The 16,142-nt window shown below is 36.4% G+C and overlaps 1 protein-coding gene across 6 annotated transcripts in view; it reads right to left on the reverse strand.

Annotated features, from left to right (window-relative positions):
- CNTNAP4 (contactin associated protein family member 4) overlaps positions 1 to 16,142 on the reverse strand; it is a 257,433-nt gene that overhangs the window by 57,719 nt on the left and 183,572 nt on the right. For all 6 annotated transcript variants that reach the window (XM_063110395.1, XM_063110396.1, XM_063110398.1 and 3 more), the window contains 3 exons: positions 9,987 to 10,184; positions 4,531 to 4,687; positions 1,782 to 1,909 (listed from right to left, as the gene is read on the reverse strand). In XM_063110395.1, the coding sequence (XP_062966465.1) occupies positions 1,782 to 1,909; positions 4,531 to 4,687; positions 9,987 to 10,184 (483 nt within the window). The remainder of the gene's footprint in view (positions 1 to 1,781; positions 1,910 to 4,530; positions 4,688 to 9,986; positions 10,185 to 16,142) is intronic.

Here is a 16,142-nt window from a genome sequence, read left to right on the forward strand (position 1 = left end):
TGAAACTATTTTTCTTATTGCTAATGTTGCTGCTCTCCTCTGGACATTCATGGTCACAACAGTTCAGTGCTCTAGTTTCTCAACCTCAGCAGCGCTCTTGACAGTTTGGACCAGATAATTCTTTGCTGTGCAGAGCTATCTCACGCATTATAAAATATTTAGCAGTATCCCTGGCCTCTCCTGCTAGATACCAGTAGCATCCCTCCCGCCAGAGTTGTAACCACCAAAACTGTCTCCAGACATTGCCAAATGTTCACAAGATCACCTTGGATGGAGAATCACTGCTCTAAGTAAAAGAATGTTATGTGTTAAAATGATGGCATGAAGTCTGGGAGAAAGAGGTTCTGAGGGATAGAGTTGGCAGTGACTCCATCAAAGCAGAGCAGACCAATTTCCAAGGATTGTAATAAATGGAATAGGGAAAACAGAGGAAGTCAACCTGGGTCCCTGCAGTGTTAAGATCAGAGCAAGCACTGAAGAGTGCATGTGATGTATAGAACATTTTCTCTACAGCCATGAAAAATGGTTACACTCCCTGGTTCACCCTGAGTTTACAACCTCATCTCTTTGCATGTAATTTTTCTCTCCATAACCTGTGTCATCTTCATGTTACTGGGAGAGCTTGCTGGCAGAACAGAAATAAGAGATGATACACATCAGAGATGGTGGGTATAATGGCAGACAGTTCATTACAATGTAAACATAATTTTTTATAGGACAGTATTATCTTTGCTTTTTAACTAAGCAACTTCTGCCATGGATCTCCATAAATTCACTGAATTCTCAGATCTCTTCTTCTGTTGAGCCTCTAGAATAAAATTTTATTTCAGGGTATGCTTTTAATGGAAACAAATATTTCTTCTATTTTCATTTTAAGTTCTAGAAACACTAAAAGCATACACAATTAATGCGTCTGTTTCTAACCTAACTGATTTCAGAGAGGTTAACAATCTGTGAATGGATACATATGCTCATTTTATTGTCTGCTGAAAACAGACATATATATTTCAATATGTGTGTGTGTATATATATGTTTTCTATACATATATATGTACATATATATAAACATGTATATATATATTTGTGGAGCTATATTTACATTTTAAAATTATGGTTTAGAGTGTTAATACATTGAATACATAAAACAAGATGTCCTATTGGTTTAAAGTAAACATACACTTACACACACACAAACAAAAAAAATTGAGTTTAAAAGCTGAAATTGTTTAATTAAGCTGACATTTGATTCCATTGATGTTCTAATTTTACCCCAGCCTGAACGGTAGGAAATTCACACGAATTCTTAACAATTTTGTACAGCATTGAGACTCCCCTACATGGATGATGGCATGTAAAAATTTAGGAGTGCTAGAACGAATCAAATTGAGATGCCCAGTGGTTTCTTTCTCTACGCATCATTTTTTTTTTTTTTTTTTTGGACTGGTAAGGGGATCACAACCCTCAGCACGGTGTTGTCTGCACCACGCTCAGCCAGTGAGCACACTGGCCATCCCTATAGAGGATCCGAACCCACGGCCTCAGTGCTACCAGCGCCACACTCTCCCGAGTGAGCCACGGGGCCGGCCCTCTCTATGCATCTTAACAGAGTTTGTCATCACAGCATTTATCATAGGCTTTGCACTTCATAGGGGTACTTATTTGTTGACTAACTAAAATAATATTTCAGACCTTGCTGATGAGTTTTCACAATAGAAGTCTGATTAATTATTATGTGATAGAGACAAGATGTTTAAGTGATAAAACACATTGTGACCACTTACTGTCTCCCCGGCACAGCAGAGGCCCAAGTTTATAAGCAGCTTCTGAATGTGGTCGGCCTGTGTCTGTAATCACTATCTTAGTTACCGGCAGATGCTCTTTGTAAGAAAGAAATCCAGTGTCATTGGTCCTAAAAAACAGTAGCAATAGCAAAAATGTTTAAATTAATCTCTTTAACATAATTACAAAATAAACAACAGTCATTACTGCATTTCAGAACCAAGACGTTCTGAACTAAATTTACACACACAAAATAATAAGGATCTAATTGCTCATCCGAGCACCCAAAAATATGGTAACATTTTAATGTCTCCTGTAGACATTAAAATACAGACTATAAAATATAGCATATGTTAAAATCAGAACATGGTTGGGGATTTTTAAATTTAATGGACCATTTTCTACTTTTTGACTGGAATGGTTAATGCATTAACATTTAGTATAATGAGCGATATTGTGTTTTTGGCTCTACCATTTTGATATTTTTTCTCATATTTTCCTCAAATGATTTCTTACCCTTCTGCTCTCCCTTGGCTGCTTCCTCTCAGTTTACTTCATATTTTTTGTATTTAATCTTATTTTCTCTATTCACTTTTTAGCTATCCCTCCGTTTATTGTATTTTAATGTTTGCTTTACAGATCACAAAATGCATTCTTAATTTATTACAGTCTACTTAGAGTTTACGTTGTATAACAAAATAAAATGTCAGAAGCTTGCTATGGGATAATTTAATACAACCTCCCCACCTATGCACACACACATACTTGTTCTTTGTGCCATTGTCATAAAATATTTTAAATCCATGTGTTACAAACTTTATAATCAAACAGTGAATTTATTTTTTTAATTGAGAGAAGAGTTTAAGCCCTGGCTTTCATATTTACCAACGTATTTACAATTTCCAGTGTTATTAATTTCTTACTGAAGATTAAGTTTTCACCTGGTGTTGTTTCTCTTTAGCCTGAAGAATTTCTGTTAGATTTTTTTTTCAGATTTTGTAACTTGCTCTTGCAAAATTTACATCTGTTTTTTAAACATAGTTCTCATTTATCTGCTTAAAATACCTTCTGTTCACTCACTGTGATTATTTTTACTCTTAAGTCTTCAAACATGTTTACAGATTGCTTCAAAGTTTTTGCCTGCTAATTCAAACATCAGTGTCCCAGAGTTTATTTTAATAACTGATTTTAATTTGATTTTAGATCAAAGTTTACCCTTTTTTTGAAATATTCAGTAATTGTTATAATATTCTGGATGTTATGAACGATACATTGTAAAGGTTCTGCATTTCGTTATTGTTCCCTCAAGCTTTTAATTTTGTTTCCACAGACAAATCACAACCTTATCATAATAAATTGTGGATGCTTGGTTTTATACAGTCATGTACCACTTGATAGGGATATATTATGAGAAATGTGTTGTTAGGTAATTTCATCATTGTGCAAATACGTCACACAGTGCATTTACATAAACCTATATGGTATAACCTACCACACACCTAGGCTATACAGTATGGCCTACTGCTCCTACATGGATAATGTGCTGTGCTACGAGGTTAGGATGACTACGGTGTCACTAGGTAATAGGAATTTTTCAGCTCTATTATAATCTTATGGTTCCACTGTTGTATATTCAGTCTGTCACTGACCAAAATGTCATTATGCAATGTGTGACTGAACTTCATTAGGACAGGCCTGTGTCAGTTTTGCTCCTAACTTTCGATCCTATCAGCCTGTGCAGTGCAAGGGTCAGCTGAGGATCTGAAGAGAGCTTATATGGTGAACTCCTGCTAGGTATCTTTCTCCTTTCTGGGAATTCCCCTTTATCCCTCAATTTCCAGTCATTTTGGCATCCCCAAACTCTGTCACCTGATACCTGAAGACAAAAGTAAATAAAAAAATAAATCTAGTATTCTCTTTGACTTCTAGGTTTCCCATGGCATGTAATTTGGTGAGTTCCCTGAAAGGAAAAGGCATATAAATGTATATCTCACCCACTTGGGTTCCCTTCTTTCAAGGGTCAGAGATACCCAACCCTGGCAATTTCTGCCTATATTTGGTTGCTCCTCTGAGGTACTACAAAAAGTAGTTGTTTTTACAATATTTTTCCTGAGTTTATAAAACTTATCCAAGAAGGGTTAGTTCTACGCAAACTACTTCACCATAATAAGAATTTATTATGAGAAGTTTTCAAAATCTTATTTTTAAAAGTTATTTTTAATTAATAACATGTTATGGATGCATTGGAAGAGTTACTGGTGATCAAGTTAATTATTTGTTGTTAAGCATTACTATTAACATTTCATTCACATTTTAAAATACAATATTACTGTGTAGGCAATTTTCGTGAAGTTGATGAGAAAAAAAGAGTATCTTCCAAAGGGAGTAGAAATTTTGGAAAATCAGTTTGAGTAAGAGAGAATATTCTTCACAGCAAGCATGTTAACACTAAAAGTTTAATCTGACTCCACATAGATTTCTCTTTTTAAGGTGTTCTAAAAAAGTCTTTTCTAGAATGTAACATAATCTCGATGTTTATCAAGTAAATAAATGGAATATCATATAATTCAAATTGTGAGCTCAATTAACAGCAGACTGATCACTGGAATTGATGTATACTCTATAACCAACATACCTTTAATTTCTTTATTGCACTAGTTTATTCAGTATCTGCCTAACTATACATTCTTTGAATGATTATTTTTTTTAAAAAAAACTTTATCTTGCATAAAGAAATTATATGGAAATCACCATTCATTCCGGTCAGCATCACAATTGCAGTAATATTGAGAATTAATGCAGTTTCCCTCTAATCCACAAGTACATTTTTGAGGATCAGGCAAAGAACCTCCCCAGTAAGTTTGTGCTTCATTGGTTCTTCCAATCCACCAGCTCAGAGGGGTTCCATCTGAAAGACAAAAGTGAGAAATGTGACCTCTGCTTTGTACCCACTGACTTCCATCCCAATACAATTCCCTTTCTTCCTAAATCATTAAATCATTAGAAAGAAAAAAAGGAAAGAAAGAATGATTTGATGTAATAATATTCTAACCACTATAATTGGTGGCATTTCCTATTCTAACCACTATAATTGGTGGCATTTCCTTGAGACGGCTTTCTTTTAAAAATATTTTATCATTTAGGCTTAAATGATTGATACATTTTTCTTTGAGTAGAAAAGAAACCAGCAGTTTGTATTTAATTTAGGCATGATAGTTAAAAATGTATTGAGAGCAGTTTACACATGCAATTTCTTTAAAAATAATTTTTGAAATGAGTTGGCATCAAAACATAAACCACAGTAATTAACATACCAAAGTAAAATTGATTTGAAATTATAAAATGCCCATTAAAACATTATGGCATGTTATGTAAAGTCACTGATTTATCTTGATATGTTTATTGGCTAAAAATATACTAGCTGTTTATTAAACATTAGGCATGGTATGACACCCTTTATCATGATTTAGGATTTATTTGGAAGTACGTATTTTCTCCTCCATTTAATGGCTTGGCTATTTATTTAAAGACTACAGAAATAACACTGAGAGATCTTCATGCCTGAAGCAAATATTACACTCAAAAATAAAAAAGTTTCGCTCAGCCAAACACATCTCTTTCTACAATAAATGTTCAGCTACCAGCTCCTTCTCAGAATTAAGACAAAACATGATGCCGAGCAGATAGAGCAAAGAACAGACAGGACATTTAGGTGAGGATTTTTAGAAAAGGACATGAGGAACACAGGCAACCTATCTTAAGGAAAACAGGTAGAGAGGAAAATTTATGGTGATTTGAGAATCAGGGCATAAGGAGACTGTAAGTGACATCAAATCAGTCAGCTCCTCAGAGGGGCTTGATCATGTTTCAGTTGACTTTCAAACATTTAAGTTGTCACCATCAGCCCCACTGAGAATCTGGGATTTTTACTAATTTCTGCCTTACTTACAAATGCCAATGCTCATTTTAACTTATTATCAGATAGGCCCTCTGCTAATGCTGACACCCTCTCTCCTAGGGTTTTATATGCCAGTCCAATAGTGTCAGAAAAACACGCAGAGTTATTAGAAGCTTATGTCATGCATAAAGTCCTTAATATGGAAGAATCTTCATCTTCGTTTTTTAATTGCATGATTAACTCATCACCAGAATGTAAAACCTACTTGAAATGTCTAATAGATATATTTCAATATACTGCTTAAAATATTACATGTTAATATTGAAGAGAAAATAAATCTTTATTCCTATATACTGAATCATATTTTCACATCTAAATTCCCCATCTTCCCTATAAAATAGAAATCACTGAATGTTTTAAAGGTACCAAATACCTCTGGTTCTATCCAAGAAGTTTTAAAATGTACTAAAGAATTTAAATAAGTGTAAGATTGAATTCAAAAAATCATGAGAAATCAGAATTAAAAATTAAAATTAAAAAATATCAGTGATCATGGTAGAACATTCCACCTTCCATAGTTAAAACCCTAAATGACGTGAGTATTCCCACTGATTATCCTTACAGTGTGCTAAGTCACAGATCCTCAGCTGCTGAAAACATATTTTTATATCCACTCCACTTCATCCACATATGGCATAATCACTTGAAACTAAATCACCAAGATCTGAAACTCTAAACTGGTCTAACACCACCTTCCTGTTGCTCCCAATTAGATTTCCTATTGTGACCTCAGAATCTAAATTGTTCTCTCCGTTTTCATCTGTCTACTTCAAATCTACATGAATTCTAGGGCCATCGCCCTGAGAAAATTCATGTACTTAACAATAATCATCATTCCCTGTTCCACAGCCTTCTGGAATTTACTACTTTCTTTACTAGTGGTTCCCAAGCCTGGTTGAAACACCAGGGGAGCCTTTAAGTTAATTAATTAAAGCACAGGTGCCACTGGCCATGAGGGTGGGGATTTCTTCGTATTCTAGGTCACCCCCTTTACTTTGTGTGGTGCTTGCTCGCTAACACCTTGGAGACTTTGCTTTCTGGTTCTATTAGAGTTCGACTCATTTGTAACTTTGATGATTGTCTTTTCTTTTGTCTCTCCGACTCTTTTATTTTTCAGCTGTACTGAAGTAAAATTGACAAATAAAACTTTTGTACTCATATTCAAAGTGTACAACATGAGGTTTTGATACATGTGTACATTGTGAAGTGATTACTACATTCAAGCTAATTAACATATCCATCACTTCACACAGCTACCCTTTTTTGTGTGATGGGAATACACAAGATCTCACAGCACATTTCAAGTACATAATACATTATTAACTATAATCACCATGCTATACATTAGGTCTCTGATAGAGTTCAGATGTGTTGTCCCCACCAAAACTCATGTGAAAATCTGATCCCCAATGTGGCAATGCTGGGAGCTGTTTGAGTCATGGGGGCAGATCCCTCATGAATGGATTAATGCTCTCTTTGGGGGAGTGGGGGTCCTGAGTGAGACCTCACTCTATTAATTCCTGTGAGAGCTGTCTGTATAAAAGACCCTGGCACCTCCCCTCTCTCTCTCTTGCTTCCTCTCGCCATGTGATCTGCTTGTACCCTCCGGCTGCCTGCCGCTTTCCGCCATGAGTAGAAGCAGCCTGAGGCCCGTGCCAGATGCAGCTGTCCCAGAATCGTAAGCCAAATAAACCTCTGTTCTTTATAAATTATCCAGTCTCAGGTATTTCTATTACAGCAACACAAAACGGACTGATAAAGTCTCCAAAACTTATTCATCGTTTAAGTGCAAGTTTGTACACTTTCACCAACATCTCACACTCCCCCAGCCTCAGCCCCCAGTAACCACTCTTCTAGTCTCTGTTTCTGTGAGTTCAACTTCTTTAGATTCTCCACGTCAGTGAGATCTAAGATTTTGCACGTCTGGCTTATTTCACTCAGCATAATGTCCTGCACTACCTTGAAGAGATGTCTGTTCCTTATGTTCATTGCAGCATTATTCACAATAGCCAGGGTATGCAAACAATTCAAGTGTCCATCGGCAGATGAATGGATAAAGAAAATGTGATATATATACCCAATGTAATATTAGTCAGCCTTTAAAAAAAGAAGAAACTCCTGCTGTAAGCAACACAATGAATGAACATGAGGACATTATTCTAAGTGAAATCAGCCAAACACAGAAAGATAAACACCGCACGATTCCCTTTTGTCTTTATTTTCTAGGTAAACAACTCAGTTCATTTTGTTTCACGGCGTTCATTTACCCGTCTGTAATTACTGATTTTATTCTTCCTAGAATACACTTCCAAATTTGCTTATCTATTAGATCTTAAGATCACTATTCACTGACAACGAATAACCAGTTACATACTAAATGTAGTGTGTGAATCATAACCACAGTGCCCTGGAGAGCTAGAACTGAGAGAGGATCACTTCCACGCACTCTGTATGTGTCACGCCACCCAATACCCACCGCATCCCCGTGAAGCTGGTGTTATTGGCCCCATTTCAGAAAAGAGAAAACAAAGGACAAGATTTATCATGCATCCATTCATTCATTTCATGAACCGAAGACTGATCTAGCCAAGTCCTGTACCTAGCAAGTGAGAGACCTGTAAATCCTACGCTTTTTGCCCTACGACTGTCTGATCCTCGATCACAGACGGGGATGGACCGGCAAGATGGGATTGGAGGGGTAAAAGCCAGAATGAGAACATTCTGAAAAAGAGGAAAAGAAGGGAGAAGAATGAAAAGGAGACGGAGAGAGAGAAGACAAAACTCAGGCATGGGGGAGAAAATAACCAGAAGACTGGTTGTATTAAATGGATGGAGAGTAAATAGGACAGATGCTTAATTGGAAGTGAAAGGCTCAAATGTCAGACGAACAGCTCAACATTTTTGTGGATGATCCATTTGACATATGATATTCATATATAAAATGCATTTTTTGATTTAACTGTATTATTATACAAATTCACGGTGTACAGTTATATTTCAACACATGTATCAAATCAGGGTAATTAGTGTATTCATCATTGTAAAACTTAATCATTTCTTGTGATATGAACATTTGATCTCCTCCCGTCTAGCCATTTGATAACATGCAGTAAATTGTTGTTAATTACAGTTGCCTAGTGGACTGTATACCAATAGAACTTATTTTTTCTACCTGTAATTTCTTTTTAAACTCATATTCTAATTGAAACTCCAGCCCCTCCTGGGACAACAAACTGTAGTAAACATTAACAAAGTGGCTGTATTGTGCAGGTGTCTTAAAATCTTTTCTAGTTTGTAAATAAAAATATACCTCAATACCACTGCTAGAAAAAAGTGTGTCGGGGAATGGCATGAGGTTGTTTAAGCAGGATAGATGCAGACTATGGAGTTCTGGGATCCATGAAGAAGAGTCTGTATTGGACACATGAGCAAGGGAAAGGCAGCAGAGCTTCTTAAATAGAAGAGTCCTGATGGAAGCAGTATTTCCTAAAGGTCAATTTTATTCATAAAGATTAGTATTTTTGATTATCTATTGGATGGTTAGAAGATATGGAGAGATGGTAAGCTGGCGGGCCAGTTGGAGAGCTCTTGCTGTAACTTCAAGAATTGGGTCATTAAGGTCTTCTCTATAGCACAGGTGGTGAGACCTGAGATATTCAGACATAAAGAGATACTCTAAAGGGAGAATACAGAAAACCTAAACCAGAATGTAAGAGCAGACTGGTTAGTAGAATCAAAGGAAGCGTTAAGATGGTTTTCTGATTCCTGCTTGAGCTACTGCAACAACTGTGTTTCTAAGTAGCCTTTTCTAATTTTCAGTTATACCCAGAGGCTGTCAACAGTCCGTGAAAGAGAGTCATGTGGAATAGTCACCTTCAGAAAACTAAGTCATATTTTTATTAGCTCTTTTCCATGATAAAACAAACTTTATGTGTTACTTGTCCTTTATAAGGTATAAACACTGTGCATTCATCGAGTATCAGAACAAAGCCTTTCCTGTACATTTACTCCGGAAGATAGTGTGAAAGCAATCAAGGCTTTGAGCAAAGATCAGTGTAAATTGACCTTGTTCTTTTCTTCAGGCAAAAGCATCTCTGTGACTTCCAGACTGTGACATGCTTGCTAAGTATACAGGGATCATACACCCCCAGCAGCTATGTGCCACCAGCTTGCCAGAGCTGAAATCCTCAGGAGCTGGTAGGGTAAGTGCACTATGCAATGTGTACACCTTATGCCTCGGTTTACTTACCTTGCTTATTTACAAGCCGTGACTTCTTGCAGTAGTAAGTAAGCTCCTGTTCACAGTGCTCCGCAAGACTGATTGTGGCCTGGAGTTGCTCCATGCTGGCCACATACTCGAAAAACCCAGCGTATGGGTTCTCTGGATTAGTATTTCTGACTCTTGTTAACTCAGAGCCATTGTGCTGTATGATGGTCCATGCAGTTTCTTGTATGCAGAAATGGGGGAAGAAAGAGAGGAGACCATCACTAGTCTGCAAAAGTTAAAATAAATAAAGAAAATCAAAATCACCTTTTATCTGAGTCAAATGTATCTAGTCATTAAACCTCTCTGAGAGGTAGAATCAGCATAAATGGATTCTCAAAACTTTCAAATGGTAGTAAAGTGATTCTTTTCCCTGAAATGTATAGTATTGCCAAGCATTTGCAATGATTTTATTTTACCGTTTTATACAGTTTAGCCAGACAATATTTATAATGAAAAATATTGGGAAATCTGATTATTAAATTTTTATGATATCTTTCATTTCATCTAATGTGTTATTCTATCTTTTCAAAGATGCATTATTAATTTATTTTCCTTCACAAAATTAAAAAGCACTACCTGTTATAATTGTAAGACACTGATTGTTGACACACTCAGAATTCAGTAATGTTATGATGTGAAAAAAGTATGCATATTAGAATTAGTGAAAGATTTTACGTTATATAATATAAGCAATGACTATTCTACTCTTAAAAATTATTCATGTTACCAGGAAAAAGAAAGTCAAATTTTTATGGCCTGTGTATATCTCTCTTTAGTCAACATTTAATTATGAGTCTACATCTATTCCTTTTAAAATCAAAATTGCGAATATTCACTTTGGTATCATGTGATCTGCATAGTTAGGCAATATGTTAAGAAGTAACTATTGAACTGAACACATTTGACACAGCACCAGCAACTCAACTAACACAGAAAATAAAATATCTTTGAATATTTACTAGAGATATCACTACTGGTACCTGAACATCTGTAAACATTTCCATCATACTGATTACCAAAATTACTTTGAGAAATAAAAATCCCATGATGTTTGTAACAGAAGATAGGCATATTGTATCTATCCTTCAACTTTCTCAGCAATAGACGTCATACTGTTTACTGTGATATATGCAGGCACAAGAACAGATTAATCAAAAGGCCTCTGACTTAATAAGCAAGAAACAGATTGGAAGTTGTCAAAACTCTGCTACATGTGTGCTGTTAAGCCACATAACTCTTCTGTATTTCAGAGGAATATTCCAAATTGGAGGAAAATAGTAATAGTTGGTAAATCCACCCCCACCACCCCCACCTCTTTTTAGTTAATATATTCACATGGATCCAATCAAAACAGGGAGGTATACCTGGAAAAATTTCACTCCCACCCCTCTACCGGTCATGAGAGTTTTTAATAGAGAGGCTAAAGGAGACAGACAAACTTGACAGCCTTCCATATGTGAATCATTATTTCTCTGTGAAATAATAACTGTTACTTTTATTCTCCCCTTGCATTTCAGCTCACCATAGAGATTTACCAGTAGCATGCTTTTCTCAAAGAGGACATGCTCTATAAGCTGATGAAATTAATTATAGGTAGCCAGCCCTACAGTGTAGAGGCCATCAGGAGATCTGAGTTGAAGATCTGGCATAGATCTATGCCCTTAGGAAAGCCAAGTAAAATCGGAGCTCCCATTTTCAAATTATTTGAAAATAAATTGGCAGAATTAGGCAATATAGTAGGTCTAGAATTTTATAGTTTCAGCCAACTTAACCTTGGTTATTGGAAGTTTAAGGTTATTATTAACCAGGCAAATCTGTCATCCTAGCCTCTGTTGGACTCTGCTTTTATTGTTCAGCAAAATTATTCACCTTTTCTTGTAGTAAATCAATGGCGTGCATGAAGAAGCTTAACTCTGGTTGAAAAGCTGCCAAAACAGCAGGACAATAAACCTGCACGAGGTCTTTGTCTCTTCGCTTTTGGGTCTCATCAAGAAGGACTTCATAGTTTAGCATCCACTGGGTCATAATTAACACACGATTCTAAAGGATTTTTAAAGTGATGTAAGAGGTTCAAGGCCACTGTGCTTAGCAACCATTAAAGGGCAGGTAAAATGTTTCCTTTTGAAAGTTTAAAATATTTCAGCATTATGATAGTTCTTGTAAGTGATTTTATTTTCTAATAAAAAGTGCTAAAGGTATAAAATTAAACAGATGCCAAGTTTATCAGACCATCTAGATTTCCAGAAGCAAATACAATGAAATTATCACAATAGATTTTGAGCAATGAAAACGGGTTCTCCAGCAGCTGGGTTCCAAGTCTCACGGGCTTCACTAATCTCAACCTAGAGCCTCTTTACTGTTCAGACATGATTGTGTTATCTGAGGTTTCCACAAACAGCTGTTTAGAAATAACAACCATAAAATACATATAATTTATCACAATGTGTAATTCAATATTTTGTGATTTATTTTATTGGTCTTTCTCACTTGTCTGTAAGTTCTACTGTAAACGTAGAACCTCCCCCCCCACACACTATGTATACACTATAGAACTAAATTTGTTTTCCCTTTATAGCTAGTTCTTAATGATTAACTAAGATCATATCAAAAGCAGACATCCTGTCCCATTTCATACATCTCTCAAAGCAGGAAGCAGCTGTCCATCACACTTGAAGACATCCTACATCCTGTATACATCTCTCAGAGCATTCTGTTTTGCCTGATACATTTACCTACACAAACCCCAGCCCTCAGTTGATCAGGGAGGCAGTTGGGACTTTACCCTCTGTCTCCCAGTCGACATCTTCCAAAATAAATCTTTTAAGTTCTGTCTTGCAGGTGTGATTGGCGATCCTACAGCAGTGAGCACTCAGACCCACACTGGTACGGGATTCCCCGGACTAAGTCAGCCTCTCACATTTTGGCTGACAGTGAAAGGGAATCCTACAGGACTCGTTCATTACCACTATCAGAGCAGTGATGGTTTCTGATATGCTAACCACAGTCTCTCCGGTGCATGGCACAGGGGCTCGGCACAACAGGCAAAAGAAGACATTTGTTGAAAAAATGCGGGAATAAATAAATAAACAAATAAATAAAAATAATGCATTGTCTAGATTAGAGATCAACCTTTCAGGTTATCTGATTCTGGTTCTGCAGTGGCTCTGAAACTTTCATTGCCTTTGAGCTGTTTTATAATTTTGTAAATTGCAGATAACTGATAGGATTGCAAAATAATGTTAAGTCTTAAACTATGAAGGATCTGAGATGTTACCCTACTTGCAAGTTAACAAGTTATCTTGTCCCATGTACAGATTATATCTATCTGTCTGTCTGTCTGTCTATACTAACAGACCCATGGAACCTCTGGATCAGGGACCATTTACTCAGGGAGAAACTTAGCAACATGGATTCCTCACACCCCAACTTCCCATGGGCTGATGCAGTGAGTGCCAGATGTGCCTGTGCATGCTGAAGTTTCACCAGAAGAGAGGAACCCCAAAATTATGAGGCTTGGAGTTTATAGAGGGTGGTTGGCACATCTTTCCCTCCTCCCTCCACAGAGGGAAAGAGGGACTTGGGCTCTGGAATGTAACAAACCTTCTCTGAGAAGAGAAGGTACAATTCCTTAGGTTTTTGTTACTTTTAGAAAGCAGGCAAATGTGTCTGGGGAAGATAGCCATTAAATATTTCCAGAGCAATTCATGATCTCCAACTTCCAAGACATCAAGACATAATTTACTGTTAATTATCCTTTAACCTAGGTTGCCAGGATTTTTTTTTTCTTTTGCTTAGAAAGAATGGCATTGCTTCCTTACAACAAGCAATTCTTATCTATAGACATGCAACTCCTACCTGTAGAGATTCTACTGACTTCCCTCTTCCACTGCCAAAGAAACCAGACTTGCCTCCATTTGCACATTCATTTCAATATTCCTGAAGAATAGGTGTGTCTGTTTTTGGATTCTACTTTTAATTGGTTGTAACATCTTACCAATTTCCTCATTAAGGATGTATTGAACAAAATCTTTAAAAATGTGTGTTTTTTAGCTTTTATATCTGTAGGAGAGTCATGAACTTTATTTTTTTTGAAAATAATCCTTTACTAAATGCAATGAGAGATACAGGGTAAAGAGACACAGGGAAACGAGTAAGAAGAGATGGCTGAAATATGCAGAAAAATCTATGAAGTTTAAAAATTGAGTGGTAGTTTGGGTGTACCAGTGTCTCTCCCTGACGAGATTTCTAATAATATGAATCGTAAATAAAGAAAGTGAGTAATTAAGAACTTGATTTACCTTCGGCTGGCTGCTATTTTTTAGTGTGATAACGGCGTAAAGAAAAAACATGCTGTTTAAGCAACACAGTTGCACTGCTTGTGCTGCTTCATGCTTAATAGCTGAGGGTGACAGACATGATAAAGATGTACAAGCAGGTAGAAGGTGCCGTGTTAAGAAAAGCAGGGGAGACGCAAGTGGAGAACAGCTAGCACTCTGAAGCAAAACTTAATGTAAACAAGGCTGCACTGGAATAATGACAAATATTAACCCTCATCACTATTAAGAAGGCCTTTACGACCAAAATCGCTAAAGTATTAATAATGAAGCTATTATAACTCCTATTGTGCTCTCCAGTCTTCTTTTTGAATGGTCTCAGGAGCCCCTACCTGAGAATCACATGGGGTGCTTGTTAATAATGCAGAGACCAAGGTCTCGGTTTGTAAACTTACTAAGTCAGGGAAACTAAGCCCAGGAGTCTAGGTAATGGTGCAGTGAGAAGGCGTGAGTTTAGTCCACAGAATTTTCATTTTCACAAAAGTTGGAAAGCCACTGTTCTAGGTCTCTTCAATTTCTCCCCTCTGAAATAATCGTCCTTACAATGCAATGTTTGGTAATGAGAAACTTCTCAAACATAAAACTATTTCATTATAGAAAAAGCAATACATTTAGTGTAGAAGAAAACAGCCCTTATACATCTCAATAGGGACAGCCACTGGGGTTCATCTCATCCTGACTAACTATTTTTATATTTAGAATACTATGTTCTAAAAGAAACTTCAGTCTTTACCATGGTTTAGAAACTTTTCCATTCAAAATAGAGGGACTTTTGTTTGTTTGTATAGTTTAGCTTGTAAGGCTCAGAGGTATTTTAATACATATGGATGCATTTGTTTGACACTAATTCTAGACCAAAACAGTAACTGGATTTTTTTTTTTTTTTTTTTTGTTACACATTTGCAAGTTACTGATTCAGCATTTTCTCTTGTTTCCACAATTATTACACCTGATTTATATAACTAAAAGATACGCTATTGGCTTTAAGCAAAGATACACTGATAGAAGGTAGCCCTCTCTGGTGGAAAGTCTAGTGGAAATAAAGAGACCAAGGTGTTAGTTCTGACCTATCCCTACCAATATTCTTCAGCCTGCTACACTTAACCTCCCTGAGTCTTGGTTTCCTCATTTGCAAAACCAGATCAATAAGAGTTCAAGCTGTAACAAGTATTTCTCCCTGGGTTGTTATACTTTGGGGTTTTCACTTTTTAAAAAAAATGTTTCAATATTCTGGGGCTTTTGGAGACATTTAGCTGTCTCTGGTTGTCTGTGTCTCTGCTCTCAACATCTTTTTTTTCACGTGGCTTTAATTTTCTGAATGCTCTCTTTTTCATCAATACTTTTTGATAATCTATTTTAGGGGGATGATATGGCAGCTGGTTTGTATTTATTCATTTTTTTTATTAGAATACAATTGATTATATATATCTGTGGGGCACAGAATTGAATATCAATACCTGTGTACAATGTTGGCCAAGTCAGGATAATTAGTACATTCATCATTAAAAACATACTCATTCTTTGTGTTGAGGACACTGAATCCCCTTTCTTCTAGTCATTTGATAACATGCAGTAAATTATTGTTAATTATAGGTGCCTAACTCAACTGTACATCAATAGAACTAATTTTTCCAACTGGCTATTCTGTTTCCCTTAACATAGTTCTTGGTATTCCCCCCTCCCCCTCCCCAGAACTTTTTGATAATCTTGATAAAGTGCCTTTAACCTCTACACGCTTCCAGTTACTCCAGTCTGGTTTTTGTGGTTTTTTTCTTCCTTTGAGTTCTACAACCCATTTGACCTC

The sequence above is a fragment of the Cynocephalus volans genome, chromosome 10, assembly GCF_027409185.1.
Source record: "Cynocephalus volans isolate mCynVol1 chromosome 10, mCynVol1.pri, whole genome shotgun sequence".
NCBI classification, from domain to species: domain Eukaryota; kingdom Metazoa; phylum Chordata; class Mammalia; order Dermoptera; family Cynocephalidae; genus Cynocephalus; species Cynocephalus volans.